The following is a 27259-nucleotide window of genomic DNA, read 5'->3' as shown; positions in this document are numbered from 1 at the left end:
CTCTTTCTCTTTTCCTGTCTTTACTTTCTTTATTCTGCCTCCCTATTCTTCTTTCATGTTTTCTCTTTACCGGTTCATAGATTTGGAAGCAATATGCCAGCCTACTTAGCTCATTCTTTTGCTATTAGACAGGACCACACCTAAGATGACCTAGACAGAAAATTTAAAAAAATATACGGCTAGCATTGGCAATTTATTTTTGCCGTTGTTGTTGGAAACTTGCTAATGTCAATATTTCAGGAGACTGGTGTGCCTGGTGGTAGAAGAAGCTAGACTTGTAATATATGGGGTGGTTAAGCTACCCACCCTGAGTTAAAGTTGCTGTCATGAGCACACCTGGTCCTGATGGAATCCAGCTTAGGTTGGGTCTGACATAGTTCTAGACTTAGCCATAGGCTAAGATTGATTTGCTAGGGCAGGCCATAATTTCACTGGAAGCCAAGCGTTTATTATAAGGTGACTATTTCACTTTCTGCCAAGTTTGCTCTGCAGAACTATTGTGGAAGAACTGACTCTAGCCAGCTGATATTGAGCAAGCAGTGTCATGTGCTTTCCCTTTCAAAACGTTTTGGTGGCTAAGAAATTCAGATGTCTATGCTGGAGATGCTTCTTCTTGGTTGATTGTTGAGTGCTCTTAAAGTCTCCAATGTAATGACGTTCAGGGCCCCCTCATACTTTCAGGCAATGGCCTGGTATTGTACAATTCAGTTCACTGAAAAAAAAAAAGGTGTGTGTTGCGATTTCTGTGGTGTTAGGACTGTGTCCCTAAGACTGATTTCAAGCAATCAACATGACTATCACTAGTTGGGGTGTGAAGAAGAGCTGATCTGGTTTGCAAAAGAGGCATTGAGTAGCAATCATGTTTGGTCTATAGTCTACTCTCAGCATGCTTCTCCCATCCTGGGAGGATCCTCTTAACACCCTTTTTTTGGTGCTCCCTTCTCTATCTGAGCTGCCTTTTCCCCTAGCATGTGTGGCTGGCCTCCAAGCCATGGAGCAAAATTCCTGGTACTAATCTTGTCTCACTAATAAAAATTTTTTTAAAAAAAGAAGAAGAACTGATCTTGTCAACCTCTCAGTTTTAACAGGGCCTAGAATGCTCATTGCTTTTCTGCTGCTCTCTCTTTAGTAGTCAGCCTCACCCTCAGTTTTGTGGGCAGGCTCAGATCTTGTGTTTCTAGCTTGTCCCATAAAAGAGTACTCTCCTTCTCTTCACAAGTATTCACTGAGCGCTCTGTGGGTTTCATATATTAGTGAAGGAGAAATACTACCAAACAGAGCAGATTTCTCATGTTCTCAGGACATTTCTCTGCCTCTTAAGAGAGAAGACAACAGTGAGTATAGGCAACACTATCAGTGATGCAAGCACTAAAGGGTGGAGCACAATCTTTCATTAATATTCACACTGTGAGAAGAAGGAAGAAATCCAAGCTGTAAAAGGAAAGTATTTCATCCTCAATATAATTGATCCTTAAGAAAATTTAAAGATGAATGTATGCCTCAAGATGCAGGGAGGACTTCAGAAAATATTATAGAAAAAAAAGGCTTTTTTTCCTTTTTATTTTCTTTTTAATTTACAGTAGCAAGCACCCCAACCAACATTGCCTTCGTTCTTTCCCAGGTGCTCCTGAAAATGGAAGAGAAACTTTTCCTGGACCTAACAAATCGTAGTGCCACTGGGCAAGATATAGTTGGCAGCAAACAGTAGCAACTGTTTAAAAAATAAACTCTTGACCCAAGCTAGATTTGGAGCCAAGCTAATTATATTATCCACACCCTACCGCCCTTCCTGCCAGCCTAGGATTAATGTATAGGTTTTGGAGAAAGAAACAGTGTATCTTTGGATGAGGGATTTATTAAACGAGAATATTCAGCCTTATCAGATGGCCATATCCTTGTTACTAAGAGTCTGAAAAAGTCAAGCAGAAATGGAAACCAGAAGAGAAAGAAACCTCCCAAGTCAAGTTCCCAGATAAAATCCTCTAGTTCCTCCAGCTCTTACTTTGGTTGGTTAGACCAGACTCCATTCTCTATCTGAGCTCCCTTTCCCCCTAGCATGTGTGGCTGGCCTCCAAGCCATGGAGCAAAATTCCTGGTACTAATCTCGGCCACTCTTGGGTGTTAGTCTCCTATTTTGTTACTTTATGTTCCCTAGATGAAGGCAATCTTTCTATGTCTATCCCTCTCTTTCTGACTCATTTCGCTTAACATGATACTTTCCATGTAGTACCACTTGTAAATGGGGTCACAAATCAAATCTTGCCACAGCTGTTTGAATTAGAGTTCTGTCTGATAACTAAATGTCTCCTGACAAATACAATGCCCCTGGATTCCTTTTCAAGGAGGCAAGACTGGGTTATTAGAGATGTTATTCCAAGGAGGTCCTTGTTCCATTTCCTTCAGCTACTGCCTCTATACCTCTAATCTATATGGATTTCTGGGTGGCCTCAAGCACACGGCCAACAAACCTGCAAAAAATAAAACTTCTTGCACGGGAAACTACAGCTTACTTGCAACAAATGTTTCTAGATACTGTGGGAGAAACTGAGGAAAAAAATAAATTAGATAATTTTATAGAGGAGTGAGGAATTTTTAAAAGTAACTTCTTAAAATTAATTAATTCTCATTAAGCAACTTTTATATTTCTTTCCATGCATATACCTCATTTGATCCTCTACAGTTTTCACTGATGGGTGCCATTGTTTTCTCTTTTTCAGAAGGGAAAAAACTGAGACTTTACGTGATAACAATGTGTGATTGCATATCATTGCAAATTATATCTCTAGTAAGTTGGAGAGTCAAAAAAATATTGATCCAAATATTTTACTACAATGGTAGTGATTACATTGTCAAAACTGTCTGATATTGATGCCACCAAAAAGAGGAATATATAATGAAGTTTGAGTCTAAATTTTAAAAATATATATTATCGAAACCAAGGGAACATTAATTCATTTCCCCAAAACTAATCAAACAAAAGCCCCAAATGATCAGTTACTTGCAGGCTTTTGGAAACCACATACATTTCTCTTAGTTTAGCATTTTCTGGCTTAATATTGGAAAGTGTAATCAAATAATCAAAACCTTGAGCAACTTTAAGAAGAAAAATGTTAATAAAATAAATTAAACTGCTGGAAGCCTATAGTTTGAATATATGTCAGCCTCTTTCCTAAGCACAGTTAATAAGAGGTAATAAGATTTTATTAACTCTAATTGGACTAAGAGGCACTAACAAATAGCTTTGGACTGATAAGAACATTAGACACGTGACCTGAAAGATCTGGTGAGTGAAGACTTCAGCAGAGTGTTTGAATGACCATCACCTCTGCTTTATTGCTATACCAAACTCCCCCAATGCCATTATTTTCTCTATGTGCAGCTTATGGTTATGTATGCTCATTGCTGTTCTTCAACTGAGTGTGCTCATCATTGCCTCTCACAAATATGCTTAAATTTCCCTGGAAAACTTCTAAATTTGTATTGATGTTGTGTTACTCAAAATCATATCGGAATAATGTCTGACTCCCCGTTTACTTTCTAAAGCTTCTTAGTCAGATTCACTTCCTAACTTATAAGTTGTGCTTTGAACAATAAATCTCTTCTTTTCTATTCAGCTGTTCCTGTACTTTTTGCATGACAAAATTCTCTCTAAAAAATAAAAATAAACCTAGCTCAAATCTATTTACCTCTAAATTCCCTTAGATTTTAAACCAAATTTTTTATTTTATATGATACAAAATTAATATTACATCAAACACTTTTGGCAAGAAAGTGTGTAAATTCAAAGATCAGAACAGAAATAAATTTATCATTCACTCACTATATAGGTACTTCATCCCTTTAATATACTCAATATTATTCCAAGGTTTATTTAGCAATGGTGCAAAGACTAACACAAATACAATATAATGGTCAAATTTTTTTTTAAAAATAGCAAAATGTAATAATCATTACCTCCAAGTAAAAAAATTATCCATTAAGCTTCTGTGCATAACATTATAATAATTTCTATTATAAAGTCAGTATTTGAGTAGGAAACTCGAAGCTAGTTCATGCCATTAAAAGAAACTTGGTTTTTCAATGGAGAGTTCAAGAAAGGAGAAATAGAAGTGATTTTTTTTAAATAGGAATTTTTTACTGGGCCATACCCAATGGTGTCAGGGAGAGCCCGGCAAGCTACCGAGAGTATTTGATATGCCAGACACAGTAACAACAAAGTCTCCAATGGAGACGTTACTGGGCCCGCTCGAGCAAATCGACGATCAACGGGAGGGCCTTTACTTTTTACTGGGCCATACCCAATGGTGTCAGGGGAATAAGGATCAAGTCTGGTGATGGTGGGCCCCGTTGTGCTTAGGGACAACTACTAGAGATACAGCTAGTCATTCTCAGAAAACCATCTGGTGTTGGAGATGGAAACCCAGGTCTTATACTTTCTAGTAATATGCTCTACCAGCAGCTTCCTGGTCTCTGGAAAAATTCTTTTGAAAGTTGTATTTGATTTGAAAATGTTAACTTTACATTTATTATTATTTTGTGGAACTGGGATCAAACCAAAGATGAAGCATGCTTTTTACCATTCAGTTATGTCTCTGGTTCCCTTTTCAAAAAATTATTTTTGATGGTGCTGGAGAGATAGTAGAATGGGGAAGACATTTACTTTGCACACGGCCTACCTCGGTTCAGTCCCTGGCACCCCAATATGGTCCCCCAAGTACATCAGGATTGATCTCTGAGGTCAGAGCTGTACTGCCAGGAATGACTCCAAAATCAAAAAATATTTTCTAATAGAAATTTTAAATGTCTTTATGACTAAAGACTACAGCAGAAAAGGGATTGCTACCTAGTACATAAGTACTCTTCTAGCAACAAATAATAAAATTCCAAAAAACAGGCAGGAAAATTAAGTATATGGTAGTGATCATACTTAATAATACTTGGATACTCAGGAGACCAAACAAATTTGTATGGTCTTTTGAGTATCTCAGTACCTGTCTTTGGAAAACTGTCCCACTTCTCTGATTATTCAGGACACACAAATAGAAGTAAAATGTATATTTTTATCTACCAATTAAAAAATTTAAAGATACATATTGTTGGTAATGTTGTAGAGAATTAGGTACACTCATAAAGAGTTGGTGAGTCTGGAAGATAGCTTAAGGGGCTTTGAGTATATACTTTGCCATTGAGAGGTTCAGGCTCAGTTCTTAGTATCATATGTTCACTTGAGCACTGACTGGAGCAGTCCCTAGAACAGAGCTCCAAGCATAGGACACCACCAGGTGTGGCCAAAACAAATAAAATAATAATTTAAAAATCAATGAGAAAAGTTTGCTTATAAAAATAATGTTAAGAATAATTAGACGGTTATTCTTTTGGTTGTGTTTTGGGACAGGGATTGGGGTTTGGGATGGAAACATCCCAAATTTGATGGTGGGAAGGTGTAATGGTGGTGGGATTGGTGTTTGAATATTAAATGTAATCAAATATTGTGAACTAACTTATAAAATAAAAAATATTAAAAAAGAATAATTAGATGGTACCTGTCAACTATTTCAATTATTGTGTCACTATCATTCAATCAATCCACTTTTAACAATATGCCCCAAATACACATGAAAGTAGTTTTAATCCCAAACCTTTATAAAAATTTGTCATGTCAATAAAATTCTAGTTAAAATGTATTAGGACACATTCATTCAATGAAACGCTCTGCAGTGTCTAAAAGGTAAAGGTAAAGGTAAAGAGAGCTCAGTCTTTCGGCAGTGACATAAGCATTTCTCTAAGGCAGTGGACTAATAAAGTTGCAAACCCAGGTGTCTTTGGACCCAGTGATATCCGAGTTTGTAAATTGACTACCACGCAGGCATGAGGCTATGAGTTTTATCCTTGTCAGAGCCCACATGTTGATTGTGATCCCAGTGGTATAGCTATTTTGTCGTCCCAACACCACAACAAAGCATGTGATCAATGGCACAAACAAAACATGTGATTGTGTATGTGCAAGCACCACACACTAAAGTACGCAATTCCCTGTGAGCACCATGATTCAGTGTGTAGGTTCTACAACCAAGAATGTGCAAACCCAACCAAATGCAGATGATGAGTGTGTGACTATGTGCACAAACATGTCAACCGACTTTGGGAGCACTGATACTAGTATATGGCCCTGAGTCATCACAACAGGAAAGAAAAGGGAAGGGGGCATATCAAATGAAAAACTGATTGCGTGATTACAAAATTGGAGTGATCCTCAGTAACTATTGACATCAGTCACCTTTGGAGTTGGGACTTGGGGCAGGAGCGGGAATTTCACAGTTCACTTTGTATTAATGTCTGCCTTAAGTGGCTTGCACTGAGAAAATACTTATGCTATATTTAGAAAGTAAACAAAAGGAGAGATATGTAAAACAGAGTAGAATGAAAATTGTTGGGTGCTGACAATAAATTTGTGTGGGACAGAAAGGCATCTTACGGAAACTGGAACCAGGAGGTTTCCATGGTTAAATAAGAACTAAAGGTTGATGAAAGAATAAATGATATCAAGTTAATAAAGCGTACTTTGGAACTAGAAAAGTTTTGATTTCATGCTGTTTCTTTGGTATTCGTTAAGATATTTTTAAACTTTAGTTGCTTGAAAGGATCAAAAACTTTAGCACAACCACTGTTCCCCTGTATTTAACCTTAGGATAGAGAACTTGGTAAGGACCAGATTGGAATGACTCTCTACAAACTTCCTAAAGTTCTCCTCCACTTTGACATGTCTATTCAAGATTCACTCTGCTTTGCTCCTGCGTTCATTGCTAGGCTTCTCAGCTGAGGTCAATGTAGTAGCATTTGTTTGTCCTAAAGCTGATCCCAAGTGGTTTTACAATACGTAGCCAATGTCCACTTTAGTTTGAAGAAGCCAGGTAAGCCCAGCAGAAAATTTGAGTTCTACAAATTTCTTTTCATTACCAAATCATTACAAGAAGACATTCTATAGATCTAATAAGAGAATGTTGACATTATATTCTGTCCAGTGGTAGCTTTCATCTAATAAAACAAAAAACAAAATCCCACTTTCTCACCCTGACTTAACAGTCCAGGGTGGTCACTTCTCAAAGACACAGGAGGACCTTTCCTGTTCCAGAGTCCCAATGGCACCTTTCAGAGAATTAACTCATGATCTCATGATAACACCAGCATGCTTGGGGAAAGGGTCTCTTCTCTTGGCTGCTCCGGAGTCCCCTCTGCTTTTCTTAATTCGAACAGCAGTTTGACTTTTTTCCTTTTGGTTTTACTGTTTTGTTTTGTTTTGTTTTGTTTTAAAGAATGAGGAAAGGGTGAGATTCATTTGGGAATGAAGTTCCAAGGACAAATGTGAAATAATAATGTCAGTATAAATAATACTGTCAGTACAAGTTATGAGTCTTTTTGATGGGTTAGTGAGAGGGATCGGAAGCTTCGAAGCAATATTCAGGAGGCCCGGGGGTCCTACCGGGGATTCTCCAGCATCATTCTTTCAGTGAAAGTGCTGGAGGACATGATGCTACTTGCCCTGAAGAGTCAGGCTACCTAGTCACCCAATTAGGCCTGACGGCTTCCAGGGCTACACTCAGCCATGCCAAGGTGGAGGAGGGAGAACGATGTGGGACCCTAAGCCTGATACTTTCTCCTGGTTCTGATAAGAGCCTGTTTTAAGAGCCTATAAACAATAGGCCTCCCTTGGAATCCAACATAGGGTTTTGGGTGGTTTAATGCAACCTGTGGCCAGTGGCAGACTGGCTTACTCCCTCGTGAGACTTCCCACTGTTCATTTTCATTAAGACTATTCACCTACTGAAAGATTTGGAGAGGAAAAAGTTTTTTTGTACTTTAGATCCTACTTCAGACAAGTTCATTAATGGCCTTGTGCCTCAGCTTCCTATTTTATACCACTCTAGGATTGTTTTGTATATTGAACATATTAAACATGAATTATATATCAATAGTGAAAGGTAAGCATTTAAAGAGCATCAGTCTTCTCTGATAAGTTTTGAATGCACATAAATTAAAAATGCCCACATCATGTTGTGAAACTAAAGCCACATTTCCATTACTTTATATTCTGTTGGGGAACTTTCGCATTGGAGAAAGTGTTACTCCCCTCCCCCACACCAATATTTTCTCTTTAATGCCTTGAGGTCATTGTATTTTTCTAGCAGGATTCCCCTTTGCCCCATTCCCTGGACTCAGTCATCCAACAAATAATTATCTTCAATTCACTATGGTGATACCACCCAAGTTTTGTCTCATTGAGGATGACTTTTACTTAGTTAATGAATGGATTAAATGGTGTGTATATGTGCTATATTTTTGAATGCTTGAATGTGAGTGGATCTGTGTACACGTAAATCTTAATAGTGGTGATATAGCCCATTTTCTCCAAAGTGCCTATTGCTCTTATTATGTTTTGAAGTAAAATAGTTTTATTTAGAGAAATATAGAGTGAAATCAAGCAAGAAAGAGTGCACATGAGAGAGGGGAGAAAGAGAGAAAGAGAGAGAGAGAGAGAGAGAGAGAGAGAGAGAGAGAGAGAGAGAGAGAGAGAGAACTAAGAGAGAACCTAGGCTTCTCCAGAGGGGAGGGAACCAAGAATTCACATCTCAGATTAAGATGTGGATGAAACTCCAAGACAGAGAATGACACTGCATATTTCTTTAATTAAAATCAGAAATTTTGATGCTTAACTATGAGCCTGAGATGAAGAGGATAACGTAAGTGAGATTCTGGCCATGGGCAGGTTTGAATGGATATGCCCAGAGATTCTAGTACAGAAGCACTGATGTCTTGAGGAAGACTTTTAAGAGAAGTTTAACTTGCAGAAATGCACATCATGTCAGAAAGTCTAGTTTTTAGGTTTGATCTCGTTTTTTTAAAATCAAAAAAATATTTGAATATAGCACATCTTAAGGGCATGGGCAAAGTGAGCTTAGTTTTCTTTAACAAATACAAGGCAGATGGTAAAACTTGTGCAAAGAAAATGAAATACAGGACAAATCACAAAAGGCCTATTTTATGGAGTGAGTAGTAAGATTAGATCCAGACCCAAGCAACGGGGTAACTTTCAAAATGATGTCTAATTACTTTGTGGTAAAGGTGATATATGGAGAACAAAAAACTCTACAATTAATTCTTGTGTGTTGATAGACTTTAACTTAGAGCCTGGAGGGGAGAAGGATTCAGACATGCTTTTTATTTCCCAGTGGAAGAGATGAGTCTTAGCTACAGGGTCGTAAACCATTTCCGGTGAGGTGTTTGAACTAAGCCTTGCGGCTGTGACTCTACTACCTGGGAGATTACAGGGCTCTGGAGAGTGCCGGGAAACATTTCTTGTAGAATTCACAATGAATGGTGTGTTTGAGGCTATACAACAAATCATTTCATGTTTCCTATTCTGCAGGATGAAGCGTATGATCTCTGTCTGATGTCTTTGGTCTCTGGAGAGTCTTAAAAGTGTCGGTCCGGGAGGACCTCGATGCCTAGTGTCCCCTCCCCACCCCAAATATCACGGTGCCCCTGTTAGAACTCAGACTGAACAGACACTGGGTCTGGACCAGTTTTACAGCGTTTGGGTGCTTACGCTGACAAGGAAACTGGTTGAACTCGGGATACCCATAGGGAAAAGAAGCTGCAGGAACGACCCAATCAGCAAACATTTAAGCCTCCGACCTATAGACCAGGCGCTGCACCGGGCGCGGGGAAAGCAGAACCGAAAGAGACAAGGTCTGCTGAGGGAAGCGTTCTCAGCGGAGAGAAGATCCCCAGGAAAGGTGGCACGGAGAGCTATCGTGGGGGCATATGGCAAGAGAAAGGCAGAACTGCCACAGCAGCTCCAGGTGTGCCAAGGCAGAAAAGAAAAGTGAGTCGCGGGCACTCACTATCTCATTTTCAAACAAGACAGCCGGGGTGTGGGAGCGCCCTCTTCACGACTGGCACAGTGATTTATAAAAGCAAGGCAGACAGATGTCCATCTCTTAGGAAGACCCTGGCACGTGTCAGCGGATTCTGCTAAATGCTTACAGCCAGAAATATCTGGGAGAGAAGAACTGGTGAGTCTTTGCAAGTGGAGGCAGACCCTCCAAAGGGGCTGCCTTTCGTAGAGGGCATCCCGAAGGGGCTTAACTCCTTTTTTCCTCCCCTGGGGGAAAATTCACTCCAAAGCAGAAAAACCCAGACGGTGCAGGCTCCGGAGGGTGCACGCCAGGAATGCTTTTGCCCAGTTTTCCCCATCTTGCCTGAGGTGGCCACAAGGAAAGATCTGTTCGCTTTATTTATTTCGATTTGCCAAGATTTTTCTTTTTCCGCGCTGCCTCCTCCCTCCCAGCCACTCGGGCTTGGGTTCTCCATCTGACTCATAATTCCTTCCGAAAGTGGAGTCGAATTCATAAAAGTGGCGGAGGAGGAGGAGGGGCGGAGGGTTGCCCGCGGCTCGGGCGCCCCGGGGAGTCTTGGCTACCTGCGAGCCCGGCTCAGCCTCGGCGGCGGTCGGGGCGGGGACGTGCCCCTCGGCGAGCCCGGGCGGCGGGGGCCGGGTGACCCGGGCGGCGGGCGCGGCAGGGGCTGCGGCGGGCGGCGCTGCAGCAGCCTGGGCACGGCCGCCGCCCGCGGGCGAGAGTGTGCGCGGGTGTGGAAGGCCGGCGTGCGGGCCGCCAGGGGTGTGTGTGCTCGCGACGCGGAGCCCCGCCGCCTCCCGGCACCCCGGACTTCCCGCGGCCGCTGGTCCGGGCGGGGGTGGGGAGGGCGCGAGAGAGACTCGGTGGCATCACCATCCATTGTCAGGAGGGGAGGCAATTGGAAGCCAGCGGCGGCGAGCAGCAGCAGCTGGGCGGTCACATCTGGGAATGCAAAGCCGACCTCCCCCTCCTCCTCCTCCTCCTCCTCCTCCTCCTCCTCCTCCTCCTCCTCCTCCTCGTCCTCCTCCTCCTCCTCCTCCTCCTCCTCCTCCTCCACCACCACCACCTCCTCCTCCACCTCCTCCTCTCTCACCCCGGATCACTTCCGAAACCACTTCGCCTGCAGCCCCAGCCTCGGCCAGAGGTTTCATTTTTTTAAACGGAATATTTACGAAAAGCTGCCAGCGTGCGAGAGGGGTGGGAGGGGGGGTGGGGTGGCAATAGTGGCTGCTTCTTTTCCAGGGATTTATTTCATGGGGATGTGTTCACGGCAAGAGCGCATTCAGAAGGATATCGACGTCGTGATCCAGAAGTCCAGAGCCGAAAAGGACTGCCTGTTTGCAGGTGAGTTCGCTTTCGCCTCCTCCGAGCCGCGGACACCGTGCTGGCCCGCTGTCCCCCTTTCCAGCTTTCTGACCGCGACGTGTGTGACTGCGGGTGCAAGGCTTTTTGTGTGTGTGTGTGTGTGTGTGTGTGTGCGCGCGTGTGTGTGCGTGTGCGTGTGTGCGCGCGCGCGGGGTGGTGGCTTGCACGTCCCCATTCTGGGGTTCACTTGGCAACAGCTGCTGCAGCAAGAGCTGGGGCCGCCGGGGGAGGGGGCGCCGGCCTCCGCTCTGCCCCCTCCCGGCCTCGCGGGGGGCTCGGGGCTCCGCGCGCGGTATTTTGGCCCCCCTTCCCCCAGGATGCTCCCCGCGTCCACGCTCGCCTCCCGGCTCCCGGCAGCGGCGGCGGCTTTGCGCAATGGGCTGAGCGGCAGCGGCGGCGGCGGCGGCCGGGAACGGCGCCCGTTGCGCCGCGCGGTGCTGCCCGGCTGCGCCCCCTCGGCCCGGGGAGGCGGCGCTGGCTCGGGCTCCGGCCCGGCCCCTGCCGCTCCCGTTAGGTGCCCAGCACCCCGGCTGCGCGTCTGCCCCGGAAAGATAAGGGGCGGGGGTGGCTTGCCCAGGCGCCGAGCGTCCCATTGCATGCGGGGTCGCCCTGCGTCCATTTTTTTTTGCTCCCCCGGGAGAGACGGAGAGACAGAGATAGAAGCGGCGCCTCGGCTTTGGCCGCCGGGAGCCCGGGGCTGGGGGGCGCTTCCGGCCGCCGGCCCGGGAAATTCCCGCCGTTGCCATGGCGCCCGGCACTTGTTGCGGGGGGCGGCCTCCCCGCGGCGCCCGGCCGGGGTGCGCGGGGCGGAGAGCGCGGACCTCCCCGCGGCCCCGTCCCCGCGCCCGCCCCGCCCGGCGCCCGCGCGCCGCAGCGAGTAGTGGCGGGGCTCCAATGACGCCGGGTGCGGGGGAGGCGGCGGGTGGGAGATGCGCCCGGGGTAGCTTTTAACAGGACTTTCCCGTTTCAGATTTCAGGTACTCAGACTCCACCTTTACTTTCACCTACGTTGGAGGCCCCAAAAGGTATTTGTGTGTCTGGAGTTGCTTCATTTCCTGTTCACACGCTTGTGTTTCCTTTGTTCCTGGCGTGTTCCGCATTCGTGTTTTTTTTAATCTTTGTTTTTGTCTTATGTTATTATTTTTTTTTAAAAAAAGGAAAATAAAAATGCCGCCTTCTTTGAACTGTCCGGTAGCCACATTCCCAGCTCGAGGTCCGTGGGTTCTTCAATAGGAGGGGAAGGGAAAAGGTTTGATTCGAGCCGTCGTAAGCCTGTAGGCACACTCGGGCACTGAGCACAACTCTGACACTTGGCACGTGAAGGCGGTTGTGCAGAAGTCGCTCGTTCTTGAGGCGTTTGGGGGTTCACAGGGTCAAGTGAGTGCCAAACTGGAATATAGGTTATAAAGTGAATTGCACCAGAGACCAAGATGTCACAAAATAGTTTGAATTGAATTGTCCCGTGAATTGGGACTGTAGCATTTTGTTTGCTGAGGGTTGACATAAAGAAACAGCCTACCAGTTCTCCATGCTTTTTCCTTTTTTTTTTAAAGCAAAGGTCTCTTCCCCCCCTCCCCCCCCCCCCACACACACACATACAGAGTCAGCTGTGGGGAAGAATTTGGAGGTTGCATGTATGTTGCTGGAGCGCTTAGCTTCCTTCTGGAGGGGGGAGGAATGAAAGCTACATGTAGAAGTACTGAGTTAACTGTGAAAGTGCACAGTCTCACTTAAGAGGTAGAGTTAGGATGAAAGAAGGCCTCTAAAATATGATTTGCTGTTTTCTCCTGTTGGAGAATTTCAGCCCTATTAGTACTTTCAAGACCCAGTGATTGCACAGCAATGGCCCCTGCGAGGACTGTAAGAGATGAAGCCTTGTCGCTGGGGCTTGACATCCAGTATCAGTTGACCCCGTTCCAAAATATCTCTTAGGAAATAGAAACATTAGTGAGCATTTAAATTGCCAAACTAGCCAACTTTTAAAGAGGCGTTTTCTTTTAAAAGCTTGAAATTAATATAGATCCTTAAAGTGCTTAGGATCTGTGTTGTAATACACATTTCACAATAATACACATTTCAAAAGTTCATTAAAAGTTAACCAGGATAAACCAAAGCACAAAAAATTGTAAATCTACAACTTTAAAAAAAATAAAATAAAATAAGGGGAAAAAAAAAAAAGTTAACCAGGATAGTCACATGTGCAGAATGCCTAGTCTTCTAGGTTGATTAGCTGCAAATATACAATACAAATTTTATTGAGAGAATAAAATGATAGTATTCCTTAATTATTTTTTATAGTACCATCTTTTATATTTTGAATAAAAAGTAATTAGAGGGAATTCAGCTAAAGTAATGCTACTCTGACTGTTAATATCCAGAAGGGTGTTAGTATACGATGTCAGTCTTTTGGGCTACTTTGACAGTTAAAATACTCTGACTGTTTGGAGACACTCTGCACACTTTCAGGTAGATATCTATTGGAATTAATTGTCTGTTTCACAGTTGTCACTGTTTCTGTACTGAGAGGTATGAACTGGGAAATCTCCAGATAGATTGACTTCTCAGTGAGTTAGCTTTATGATATTCAATAGGATACTTCAGTTCTTTGGACCTCCTTTTTAAATATATGTACAGTATAGGGGCAAATTTAATCTCTAAATTAGTGCAGTAAGATTTTTTTAATCAGCAAATTTTTGAACTTACGTACTGTCATATTAGCATGCCAAGAGGGGGAGAGGATGTCTCTAGGAGTAAAGCTCAGGACTGAGATGAATAATCAAGATAAAATCAACTCTCATTGTAAGAAGAAATATGGTTGCTTTTAAAATATGGAAGTTTTTTTTCCCTGTGTAATCCTATTAAGATATGGGATTTTCTTTTGACTGATTTAAATACCTGACTCGAAAATCTAATGTGGAACAGCATGTTGAAGAACAAACTGTTATAATAGTTGATGCGATTGCTCAAAAGCTTGTTCTGCAATATATTATATAAAACTTTGTTTCAGTGTGATGATAATAACCTCCCTAATTTTATCCTCTTATGAGTGTGTAGCTTATGTTATAAAAATATTTTCCTGCAAATAAAAATATACTGTTTTATGACCCGTATTAGAATTTGCATATTCCATAATTCTCAATGTAATGAGTTCAGTTGGACATTGAAAATTGAAAATCCCTCTGTTTTTATTAGATGTGATTATAATATATAATAACATAATATTCAGCTAACGGCATCATTTCAGGTAAAGTAGACTTATTTTACCATTAAAGAAAGTGAGATACTTGGGAGGATTAACACATGGTTACCTTAAATGATATTTTAGCAATTATTTCGTTTCAGGTTGTAGATAATGCACCATTTCTACATTGAAGCTTTCCAGGAGTTATTCTTAGCTCTAAAGACAGAGGTTGATCTTATCTTTCTATACTCAAATTCAGAAATCGAGTTTTCTTTACATGTGTATTTTTGCTTTTTTATTTTGCGGTGCAGTGGATTGAACCCAGGGCCTCCCACATGTAAGACAAATGTTCTGTTTCTGAGATACATCTAGCTTATTTATTTTCTTGTGTACGTATGGGGGTGGGTGCAGTGGGGAGAAGGTGCTTTCCTGTGATTCTTCACTAACTGGGCCTGAGATTCTATTCAGAGTTCTGAGTATATGATTTCTGGGATTCCCCAAGCCACTCTGGTGATGCTGGGGTTAGGTGTCTTGACAGCTGCCCCTTCTCAACATTGCCCAGGGATCTTCAGGCCTGCACCTAGTAATGCTTGATGCTTGGGGGCACCATGCAGTGCTAGGGATCAAACCTGATTGTCATTATGTGAGGTATTGCCTTAATCCATGTACAGTCTCTCCAGCTCCTACATGCATGCACATGTTAATGTTCTGTGGATAGGAGCATGCCAGGAGGTCAGTCTAGCCATTTGACCTTCCATTTGGATTTCCTCAAAGGGACATGGTGCTTGTTAGCTGTTCTGCCTTGGTGTTCTTCGGGTGAGAAATGAGGGGGGAAAGCAGTGGGCAGACTTGAAACCTGAGTTCACAAGGAATTATTTGTTATCCTCACTTTGGATGGACACAGAGTACAGAGAGGTTCCCAGGAGTTTAAGAAACACACAGATTTATTGCTGCGTAAACCCTATTCTTCTAAGCCTCCTGAGGCTTGTGTTCAGTCCTCTGTATTAGTATTCCCAGTCTTTTGGACTGCAGACGTACGTTGACATCAGAAAACTGCAGGTACTTGAGAATTTTGGCCGTAATATCTTTGGATTGACAAATAGGAGTTATTAAATGTCTTGTATTTGATTATCTACATAGGCTTGAAAGCTTGTGACATATACATATATATGTTTGAGTGTGAATGTATATATGTTCCTGTTGTTTTGTTTTGTTTTCTGAATAATCTCTGTTGCTCAGGGATTATTCCTGACTCTGTGCTTAGGGATTGCTCCTGGCAGGTTTACAGGAACATGTGGGGTGCTGGAGATCAAACTCGAGTCAAATCTTGCAAGGCAAGTGCCCTCCCTGGTGAACTATGTGTCCAGCCACTAGCGTATGTGGATATCTGAAGAGCAGGATTAATTTATTCACAGTGGCCCTTAGACCTCCTCTCATACGTGCCATAGACTCATCCAGTGCTATCTCAGTTTGATTGTTGTGCAACATCTATAAACTGGGAGCCTCAATTCTACACAGACTTAGGGGAGGTTTTGAGCCACACCTGGAGCACTTGGTGGCTATGCCTGACTCTGTGTTCAAGGGACCATCAGGTGATGGGGGTAGGCCTGAAGTCAGCCAGCTGTGTGCAAGGCTTTAGCCTCTCTATTGTCTCTTTGGCTCTTGGACACCCTTTCTTGTTTTTTTTCTTTTTATTAGTGAAACACCATGAAGTACAGTTGTAGATTTACAATTTTTTTATGCTTGGGTTTTGATTATACAATGATCAAATACCCATCCCTCCATCAGTGCCCACTTTCCACCACCATGGATAATATCCCTCCCACCCCCACCCCCCCCCCATCCCACCCTGCCTCTGTGGCAGGGCATTCCCTTTTGTTCTCTCTCTCCTTTTGGGTGTTGTGGTCTGCAAAAGAGGCATTGAGTGGCAAACATGTTCAGTCCATAGTCTACTTTCGACATGCATCTCCCCTCCTGGGAGGATCCCCCAAACACCCTTTATTTGGTGCTCCCTTCTCTATCTGAGCTGCCCTTTCCCCTAGAATGCCCGGCTGGACACCCTTTCTTGTGGTCATGGATAGATGACATCTTTTGAAATGTACTCCATTTTTTTTCAGTCATTTCCTCATGAATGTTTTGCAGCATCATGTATAACACGAATTGTATTTTACAATTCCTCAAATAATGTGCTGCCACCTTTCCCTCCTGTGCCTTTGCTACTTGGGATACCCATCTACCTCACAATCTCCTCCAACCCCCTCTGTGTCTCAGCGGTAGTCCTCCTGACCTTTATTCAAGGTCTTTGCTAAGTCATATTCCCCTCTCACATATATGATTCTGTTGGGCGTGTCTAAAGCCACATATATTCTGAATTGCATTGCATCGCATTGTACTGTTAGCACTATTGGCTTGGTCATATATTTGATGGTGAACCTTTTGGAGGCATATTCTGTCCTATTTATTGTAGTTTTTTCAGTTCTTGGCTGGCTTATTGCCTAGAGCAATATATTTTCTGTATAGATAGATGTTGGGTAAATTACCAAATGAACACTAAACAGTTTCTGACTGGCGTGAAATCATTTCCTAGCCTTGTGACCAGGTATAGAGATTCTCAGATCCTTCAAGTCTGCAATCTAGTGATGTCAGTGGAATCTCTTACCAATTCAAAGTGACAGAAATTGCCTAGTCAAGTTGTGAGCTCTTTTTGCTGGGTGACATATTTGAATGCTTTCTGGGTGCCTACAGGTAGGATAAAGGAAGCAGTGGGGACTGTGATCCCATGGAGTGTTTGAACTCAGAATTATTTCTCTTAAAAAAGTATCAGCACTGTGGGCATCAGGCAGATTTTCTGAGGGCCCTGATACACCTGGTCTCCCGATGTATTAGTTCCCATTTCATGGTATGTCTTGGAAATGCATTGGTTTGCTTTTTTTTTCTGTGAAGTCCGTGTGCCTTCAGGGGTGGGGAATGGGAAAGGTAGAGAAGTATTCTAATCATATACAAAAGATTCATTAGTTTTTATTATGAAAGAAGTACGTGCTCATGACAGAAATCTTGAAATTGGGAATTATTTTGAAACCCTCCCTTTAGATGTTCTTTTGAGGAGGGTGGTGGACCATAGTGAACACCTGCAGCACACTGCAGCTCTCCAAACTTTTTCCCTGGCCTTCCTAAGGTGCTTCATTTTTTCATAAAGGTGTTCTTGAGGTGTCAAAATGAAAGATCACCTTTTAAGTAAAAAATTACCATATCTTGCTTGTTAGCAGTGGAAACTTGCTCCTCCAACATCTTTTTACACTGATTATTTTCCAAAGTAATTATTTAGGGAAAAAAGAAGCACGTATCCCTTGGAACCCTGAAAACCAACTTTGGAAGGAGGGAGGAGGGAAAGGAAGCTATGGGTGGGGGTGACATCTGGCCTTTCATATCCCTTTGTGAATTCGTGGTTTGGTTTTTTTTCTGTTTAGTACAATGTTTTCTTTAAGAAGCTTTTTATTGTGTGATGAATTTTAAAACCACTGACCTATAGTTACTACCAGCTTAACACAAGTACAAGTTTATTGAATCTTAATTTTAAAACAATATTGACACTTCATTTGTTTCACTGATTTAAGAGAGTTCTATTAATCTACCTTATTGAGCATCACTCCTGTGCTTTTGTCTACTTGACATCCTGTGTTTGCAACAAAGGTAAGTAGGTGTTGGCTATTTTATAGCTATAGAAACTGAGGTTTGGTGGGCTTAAACATCTTGATAAAAGCAGATGAAAATATATTGCAGTATTGTTTCTGTAAGATTTAAGTGACATTGGTTGAGCTGGCATGACTGGAATGTTTGGAAGTGTTTTTCCAGAGAGTGCTTGTTAATGGGTTGTCTGCTCTGGACAGTACAAAAACTTCACTGGTTGACAAGGGATGTCCCCAGTGTGAGGCATTTATGTTGGGAAATTGGGAACATTGGATGTAGAATCTAGATTGAGTTGGGCTTGTCCTTTGAAATTCCCTGTTATTTCCCCTGCAGCATTAAAAATACTCAAACATATAAGTGAAACTTCATCAGTCTTAAAAATATTTTGTAATCCTCTACACCAACTTTCTTTCTGATACATCTTGCAAGCCTCTTTCTCATTCTTTAAATTTCTGAAAGCACATCTTCCAAGTGACTCTAGGAAAGAGTAATAACAAATGTGTTTTTATTACTAAGACATAGATATAATTTAGGATTCTTAAGGTCAGTTGATTAACAGTTAACATTTGGTCAAATGTTGAACAGATCTAACATACCAAAACAACTGATCGTTTCCTTTTTTTGTGAAATTCTATTCTTACAGACTGGGTCAGTATTGCATCACCTGAGCCCGAGTACTACACTTCCCATATCTTGCCTCTTTTCCTCTTGTTTTTTCTTTTCTTTTGAGTTATTAAAAATCCACTTATTTGTTTTTGGGTCCTTGGGTCACACTTGGCTTTGCTCATGGTGGTACTCCAAGCTCTGTGCTCATGGATTACTCCTGGTGGTTCTTGGAGAATATGTGTAGTGTTGGAAATTGAATCCTGTTTGTCTGTATCCAAGGGAAGCAAGCATCTTTTTTTTTTTTATCTTTCTGGCCCTTCTTTTTAAGTTTTTGGAAGGGGAAGGAACTTTCAACTACAGTCATCAATGCTCAGGAGGCCATTTGGTCCCAGGGAATGACCATGGGACACTGTGCACACCAACCATGTGCTCCAGCCTGTCTCCCTGGCAGGGTCTTCACTTCCTTCACCTCCACTCACTCGCAGTTTGAAATTATGGTTGAGATATTCGTTCCTCTCTGTGTCAATAGAGGCCTTGCCCAGTCATCTTAAAATTTAGGTCAGTTTGCTGTCTTAAATTTTTTGATTACTGAACTGCTCATTCTGTGAGTTCATTTTTATTCCCTTTAAGCATGAATTGGATCATAACATTTATCTGCCTAGAGGCCTTCAGTTGCAATCATAATTTCTTCCATAAGGAATGTCAACACTGTTCCTGGCCTTCAGATATCACCTTCTCCATGCACTTATGCATATTCTCAGACTTTCAAACACCAAGTCACTACTATTTATTGAGAGAGTGTGCTCAACGGTAGTTTGTATTAATTTAGTGTATTAAGCTCACATAGAGGTTCGAGGTTTATTGATTGATAGGATCTGTGTCAAATAATACGCTTGATTTAGATACCAAGTCTGTGGTTTATATTATCACAATGACCAGTTCATTTACTCTTTTCTTTGACCACAAGTGTCATCTCTGTGAAAATGTAAGATGTATTTATGCTCAAGAAAAGGGTACAGTGAGAACAGAGACAGAGTGAGAAGGCAGAATGAATCTGAGGAGGATGTGCTCTGCATGTGAACAGGCTATCTCTGAACCACTATAGACAACCAGGGCAACAATTTCCTGAGGGGAGTTGATTTGCATGTTGGTGCCATTCTAGCTTGTGACTGGCACCATATTGATATTAAATGCAAGATGCCTAATTGTTCATTGTGAAATACGAAAGGGAGACATCCACTTAAACCTTACTGTGGTCAGAACAGTTTTTCCTTTACAGAAATTAGCAGACCCTAGCTGCTAACTGACTTTGTCTCAAATGGTTTCTTTCTGAACATTTTGAAATGTAAACGGAAAGAACATCACTGGGGACCTAAAACTGTTCTTAGGACTTGTCGACCAACTCTGATGTGTGGTAGTTATTTGAACTTGAATCACTGTGTTGTTATCAAAATTTCAGAATGTTGACTGTGTTTGAAGCATAGAATTGAATGAGACTAATACAAAACTGTTTTCCATTTCATAGGCTTTTTTTTGTAGACAATGAAAAAATTTCATCAGAGAACAAACAAAATTACTAAGGAGAGAGCTGTATAACAAAAGAATAAGTTAGATAAAAATAAGTCACAAAAGATAAATCAACACTGTTGAAATGCTAGTTCTTTCCACAGTGCCCAGATTATAATATGTATTTCCTGTTATTTACTAAATGATATTAAAATTTCACATTATATGTTATAACACTTTCGAGATTACTTCATTGAATGTTAAGTATATAATCGGAAACGTTTGAGAAATTCTTAAACAGTACTGACGAGTTTTTGTAGTTGACTTTTCAGAAGCTTTTTTTTTTTATATTTGAGCCTTTTTGTATATTTGGGTACATTATATACATCTAAGAGGTGAATAAAGTATTTGGGGTTTTCAAGGCTGATTTCAGATTTCGAACTTTTTTTTTTTTTTTGCTTTTTGGGTCACACCCGGCGATGCTCAGGGGTTACTCCTGGCTCATGCACTCAGGAATTGCTCCTGGCGGTGCTCAGGGGAGCATATGGGGTGCTGGGAATCGAACCTGTGTTGGTCATGTTGACTGCGTGCAAGGCAAATGCCCTACCCGCTGTGCTATCGCTCCAGCCCCAGATTTCGAACATTTTGAGACAGTTGTTTGTGGCAAACACTTTTTAATTGTAGTCTTATTCATTAAAAGTAGTTTATGAATATATAATATAATAGAAATGGAAATTACTGATTCACATTAAGCCCTGCAGAATTTATTTTCAGCAATTTTTATAGAACTTGCTCTATGACAAGGAAAGCATAGTTAAAGGTATTTGGTATTTAAAGCCACTAAACACTTCTGCATGAGGCTTTACTTCTCTGGGTCTCTCTCTCTCTCTGTGGTGTTGAATCCATTTACGATAAGGGCTCTTAACTATTCTTCTCCATCAAAGCCGGAAGGTAGCAGGGCCCTCTTTGGCTCATGATTAGAAGTCAGTCTCATAAGGAAGTGTTAGAGATGGATAATGATTCAGTGCGGCAGACACTCTCATTATGTCCTCTTCAATGCTGTCACTATGACTGCACCAGGGCTTTATAGTGAGCAGCCTTTGATGGGAAGATGCTTTTGTAGAAGCTTGCAAGTGAGGGAAATAATTACTTTCTCTGAATATTTCTCTCTTTGAAAAATCACATTTAAAAAAATCAACGAGGGTGGGCTGGAGCAATAGTACAGTGGGTAGGGCGCTTGCCTTCTACGTGGCAAGCTTGGGTTCGATCCCTGGTCCCACATATGGTCCTCTGAGCCCCACCAGGAGCAATCCGTGAGCACACATCTGGGAGTAAGTCCTGAGCATAACTAGGTGTGGCTTAAGTCCCTCCCCCAGCTCCCACCCCTTCAATCCCCACAAAGAAAAAAAAATCTATGAGGTTCTCTACTTTGCAAATCATTTTCCTTCCAGTGACCAAATGAGAAGTTTTCTGAAGAAATTTTAATGGATTTCTTCTTGTTTTTCTGTTTGTATTTTGGGCCCAACAGGCTATGCTCAGAGGTTATTCCTGGCTCTTCGCTCAGGGGTAATTAATTCCTGACTCTGCTTGGGGGACCAGATGGGGTGCTGGGGATTTAACCCTGGTCACCTGTGTGGAAGGCAGATTCCCAGCTCACTGTACGATCACTCGAGCTTTAGTTTGACTTTGGTTTTGTTTCCTGGTTTTAGAGCCACACCAGCTATGCTCAGGGGTTCCTGCTGCTTCTGCAATCAGGAATAACTCCTAGCATTGCTCGGATGACTGCATGGGATGCCAGGGACTGGATCTGGGTCCGCTGTGTAAAAGGCAAGCACCCTATCCACTGTATTATTTCTCCAGCCCCTCCAGCCCCAGTTTAAATGTCTTTATCAACAGTTTTTCAACATTAGTTAGGAAGCCTGACCCCAAATTCTTTCTAGCTCAACCACACCCTCATTCTCTAAAGTTGAGGAAGCCACATAGATGTGGACTGGAACCTCATTTTTGGAATACACTCTTATGGGCACAGGCACAGATATATATTTAAAATAATTTATGCTGGAAAATTCCATTTATTTCTGTTTGATTACTCCATTGTGATTTGGGAAATGGGTAGATTGTCACAAATGCAGGAATCCAGTTGATTGTAGGTTTTTCGTTTGAAAGTTGGTGAGCAAAATCTGAACTGAGTGAATTCATGATTGTGATAATATATTTGTCAATCTGTACGTATCCCTGTCATTGATCTTCATAAGAACAAAGTGCTAGATGTTGGCCTGTGGAGACCTAAGCAGAATGCTTAAATAGGTTTCGTGGATAAAAGCTGATGCAGTCATCATTTTTCATTAAAATGCACCACAGCTAAAGATGCAGCAAAATAAGGAGAAGTTAGGCCTTTCAACTGAAAAGCCGTCATCACTTTATTATCAAAACAGAATTTTTGAATTCTATTTTGATAATAATGAATTCTCTAGTGGGTGATCAAATTCATTTTTTTGTTAACTAAGAAAAAAGTTGGAATAATTCCCTGAGCCAATTCTTTCTTTAGCAGTATACCCATATGGGAAAACCAGACTAGAATGGTGATTTCAGACTTTCAATAAGTGATTTCATCGAGAATTGCAGATTTCTGACTGATTTTAGCCCCCACATTATTCAAAAGGTCCAAAACTTAATTTTTTTTGAAAATATACTCATTTGACTTGATATTCTGGGAAATGTTGTGTTTCACATTTTAAGCCAACGTGCACTTGCTCACCACTGCACATTTATTAGAATGGTCAAAATCCAGAATTCTGTAAATCTAGAGGATGGAGACAATGGGTAGTGATAGGAATGCCCTTTCACTGCTGGTGGGAAGGCAAATGTTGTAGCAGCAGTGTTGGAAGACAGTTTGGCAGTTTCTTACAGAACTGAAAGTATAGTCATAACACATGCTCCACTAGTCCCACGCATTGGTTGGCATTTGCCCTGAGAATTGCAAACTTACAGTCACCCAAAACCTGCTCACAATGTTTATAAATACTTTATTAAAGTTGTTTATACCTGTAAGTAGTTAAGAAATGCATATGTTTGTAAGTACTTTATTAAAGTTGTTCTTGCCTGTAAGTAGTTAAGATTTCCTTTAGTAGGTGAGTGGGTACATAGCCATGTTACATTAACAATGGAGTATTAGTCAGTATAGAAAGGAATGAGTTAGTAAGCCATATGAAGATATGGAGGGCCTAAATTCATGTTATTAGATGAAACAAGCCAATATGTAGTAAAATGGCCAGTGGTTGCCAGGGAGTGGGAGGAGGGAGGAATAGGCAGGGCAGTGAAATTACTATCCTCCAGTATGATTTTGTTTGCTGGATACATGTCATTATACATCTGTCCCAGTTCACACAAGTACAGCCTGGAGAGTGATCCCTTACTGAACCGTGGTGGTAATTGATTCAGTGGAGATACATCATTAGTAACAAATGTGCAGGCCTGTGAGAGACTGTTGGAAATGGGGACAATAACATGTGTGGAGGTAGGGAGTGTATGGGGAATCTCTATACATTTTACGAGTTTTGCTTTGACCCGGAACCTGCTCTCAAAAATAGTTGGTTAGTAAAAAACAAGTAGCAGTTGCTTGGCAACTTCTAGTAAAGAATTCTCATCTATATCTATAGAAGGTTCACAAACTTTTTATATTACTAAGCCATAAAAATTTAAATTAAGAAAATATAAACTTAGCTGTTTACTTTTATTAAATAAAATGCCTTAACATAAAATTAAGATGCATAACCTATATTATGGTTTTAGCCTGTGGCTAATTATAAAGAAATTCACTATTGTAGCTTAGAAATCTATTACTTTTATTCAGATGTAGATTATAAAATTACAGAGTAATTGTTTAATGTTCTGAATAGTGCTAATAATATACCAAAATTCTCTGTGTACTAATTTTTACTCACCACAATATTTAATAATGTCAGTGTACTTCGAAAATAAAATCAATTAGGAACTAGTATTATCAGACTTTCTGTGGCTAAATACTAAGCTTAAACATAAAATGTATAAGAAACGTGTTTCCTACATTCACATTCCTACATATACTTGCATGCACAGGCCTGCAAAACATATTTAAATTACAATGCATTTGAAACATACAGCATTAAAAACAAAATATGTGTTTCTCCAAAACATACAAATATAATCTTCTTAACTACACATGTACACACTGTTCTTAAAGATAGGAAGCATTGAGAATTGCTTTGCTCTGGGCATTTTTTTTTTTTTGCTTTTTGGGGTCACATCCAGCGATGCACAGGAGTTACTCCTGGTTCATGCACTCAGAAATCTCTCCTGGCAGTGCTCGGGGGACCATATGGGATGCTGGGAATCGAACCTGGGTCTGCCACGTGCAAGGTAAACACCCTACCCGCTGTGCTATTGCTCCAGCCCCATGCACTGGGCATTTTAAACATATAATTATATAAACAAAGACTGTTTAATTTTTTTCTCTTTGTTTTTGGGCCATGCCTGGTGGTTCTCAGGAATTACTCCTGGCTCTGTGCTCAGGGATCATTTCTGTCATTGATCAGGGGGAAAACGATCCCGGGTGCTGGGGATTGAACTGAGTTGACTGTATGCAAGGCAAGTGTCTTACTTGCTGCTATCTCACCAGCCTCCAAATTATAAAAAATCTTGCTTCTATACTACTAATTGTAGAACCACTGTAGACTGATGAAATTCTAGGTAATTTAAATAAAGCTTGTAAACTGTTTTTTTTCTTCTTTTTTTCTTTTTTGGGTCACACCAGGCGATGCACAGGGGTTACTCCTGGTTCATGCACTCAGGAATTACTCCTGGTGGTGCTCGGGGTCCATATGGAATGCTGGGAATTGAACCCGGGTTGACCGTGTGCAAGGCAAACGCCCTACCCTCTGTGCTATCGCTCCAGCCCCAAAACTTGTAAACTGTAAACTGAGTCTTAATTTTCCCAGGAAGGATGTGTGGTAACATATTGTTCTCCCAGGGAAGCTCACCTAATTCTTAGTTTCCAGGTTTTGTAATTAGGGGACAGTCTCATAGATAGATGTGATTTTGTCACTGACATCAGCCACTCAGACACCAGCCTCTGATCACAAACAGGGCTTCACCACAAATCACCTTTGTTTGCTCGAATTCCAGGATCAAATTGGTACAGTACAGCTCTAGATCTTAGGCTCATGAATAAATCGTCTATATCAAGCAGAATATTCCAAGGACTCCGAGCTCATTTCCTAGGAACTGGCCAAATGCCAACCTTAAATATAAAAGGTTTGAGCAGTTAAGGCCTGATCTAACCCTTTCTGCATATATTCTGAGAGTGTAGCACAGGCCCTGACAGGGAAGGCAGTACTCGATATCATTACTCAGATTAATTCAATTCTAGTCCTTGGAGTCAGGACCTTTTGAGCAAGATGAAGAAAGAAAAATAATTGCCTTCTCCATTATTTGGTAGGACAACAGCATAGGCTGACTAGAATTTAAAGTTTTTTTGATTTGAAAAGTTTTTAATTGCATTGCCATTGAATAAACTATTTTAACAAAAATGATATCAAATATGCATAAGAACGTTGAAAAAAAGGCAATGCTATCCATTCATTTACTTGCCTGTAATTCTTATTCTTTTTTCTTTTTTTCCCCAATCTATTTTATTCTGATTTTGGGACCACATCTGGTGGTGTTCAGTGGATATTCCTGGCTGGTGCTTGGGGATCACTGGTGGCTGTGTTTGGGGACCATGTAGTATCGGGGAATCCAAACCACCCCTCCTGCATGAAAAGCAATGTGTGGTACCCATTGATATAAACGCCCAGCCCTTTTTAAAAAAATTCCACTTGAACAAAACCCAAACATAAGATTACAAATTTAAGCCTTTGTAATGATTAGAAACTAAAAATCGTCCACACTTCTATTTAGCTTATTATCTATCACAGAGTTCTAGGGATACTACTTTTTTTCCTCTCATGTTATGGGTTCCTGGTCTACTATCTATACCTTTAAGGTAGTTGGGAATCATTTCTATTTTGTTTTTGTGTCACACCCAGTGGTGCTCAGGGATTTCTCCTGATTCTTTGCTCAAGGGCTATTCCTGGTTGTGCTCAGAGGATCATATAGGATGCTGAGCATGGAACAGGAGTTGGCCATATGCAACCATCTCTCCAACCTCAGTTAGGAATTTTTTAATATGGAAAGTTACAGGTTTTGTCTACATTTCTTATTTGCTTTCAGTGTTATATTTTCCCTTTCTTTGATTGATGTGTGTAATGTGGAAAATTGTTGTTATAAAAAGTTAATCTAAAACCTGTCTCAGGGTTCCTTCTTACCAGGTTCTTCTACCATCCTTTACTATCCTTCGAATTACTCATATGTACTGTTACTTGAGGCAGTTTCACCTGTCCTTTCTGACATGTAAGGACGCTCTCTCTGAGTAAGGAAAAAAATATTTGTTTTAGGGTTGCCTCATAAACAAGTGATGATTACAAAGTGAATGACATCAAGGCGACAGTAAAATAAATTGAATTCATATGTTAAAGTCTAGATTCTCACTTTTTCTGACACGTTCAGATAAATGTCACAACTTTCTCCTGAATGGTGGTTAGGAGATTTCATTTGATGCAAATTTTTGAGACATGAATAAAAACACTTGGGAGTTTTGTAAACAAGAAATTTCATAGCTGAGCAAAAAGCTCTCTAAATAACTAATAAGAGATGGACAAAAGAGCAACTCTGAGATAGGCAATTAATTTCTGCTTCTTAAATTACCTTTACAGTTTTTCTGAGGCAGATTTCCCGTTTTATCCATATAAAAGGGTATCTAAGGAAGCTGTTAGAAGGCAAAGGTGCCTGAAACAGCTTTATACATACTCATGTCCTGGATTGCTCTAACATTTACATTTTTAATTAAAGTCGCTGGTTATTTGAATTTTAAGTGGCGTAATAAAGGGAAAGCTTTTCAGATTCTGTGGGAGAGTGCGTC

At 41.2% G+C, this 27259-nt stretch overlaps 1 protein-coding gene across 3 annotated transcripts in view; it reads left to right on the top strand.

Moving 5' to 3' along the window:
• The first annotated feature begins 9591 nt into the window (after nt 1-9591).
• Nucleotides 9592-27259, top strand: part of PARP8 (poly(ADP-ribose) polymerase family member 8) — a 187647-nt gene continuing 169979 nt past the window's right edge. Inside the window, exons 1-3 of one of the 3 annotated variants that reach the window (XM_056112111.1) lie at nt 9592-10073; nt 11160-11261; nt 12253-12307. In XM_056112111.1, coding sequence (XP_055968086.1) covers nt 10037-10073; nt 11160-11261; nt 12253-12307 — 194 coding nt within the window. In that variant the 5' untranslated portion in view covers nt 9592-10036. Of the gene's footprint in view, nt 10074-10423; nt 10680-10726; nt 11062-11159; nt 11262-12252; nt 12308-27259 lie in introns of those variants that run through there. The other 2 variants (XM_056112112.1, XM_056112110.1) reach the window with 2 other exon arrangements.

Source organism: Sorex fumeus, unplaced genomic scaffold (assembly GCF_029834395.1).
Source record: "Sorex fumeus unplaced genomic scaffold, SorFum_2.1 ptg000015l, whole genome shotgun sequence".
Taxonomy (NCBI): Eukaryota; Metazoa; Chordata; class Mammalia; order Eulipotyphla; family Soricidae; genus Sorex; species Sorex fumeus.
Note: the sequence above shows the minus strand (reverse complement) of the source record. Positions and strands in the feature narration are given on the sequence as shown.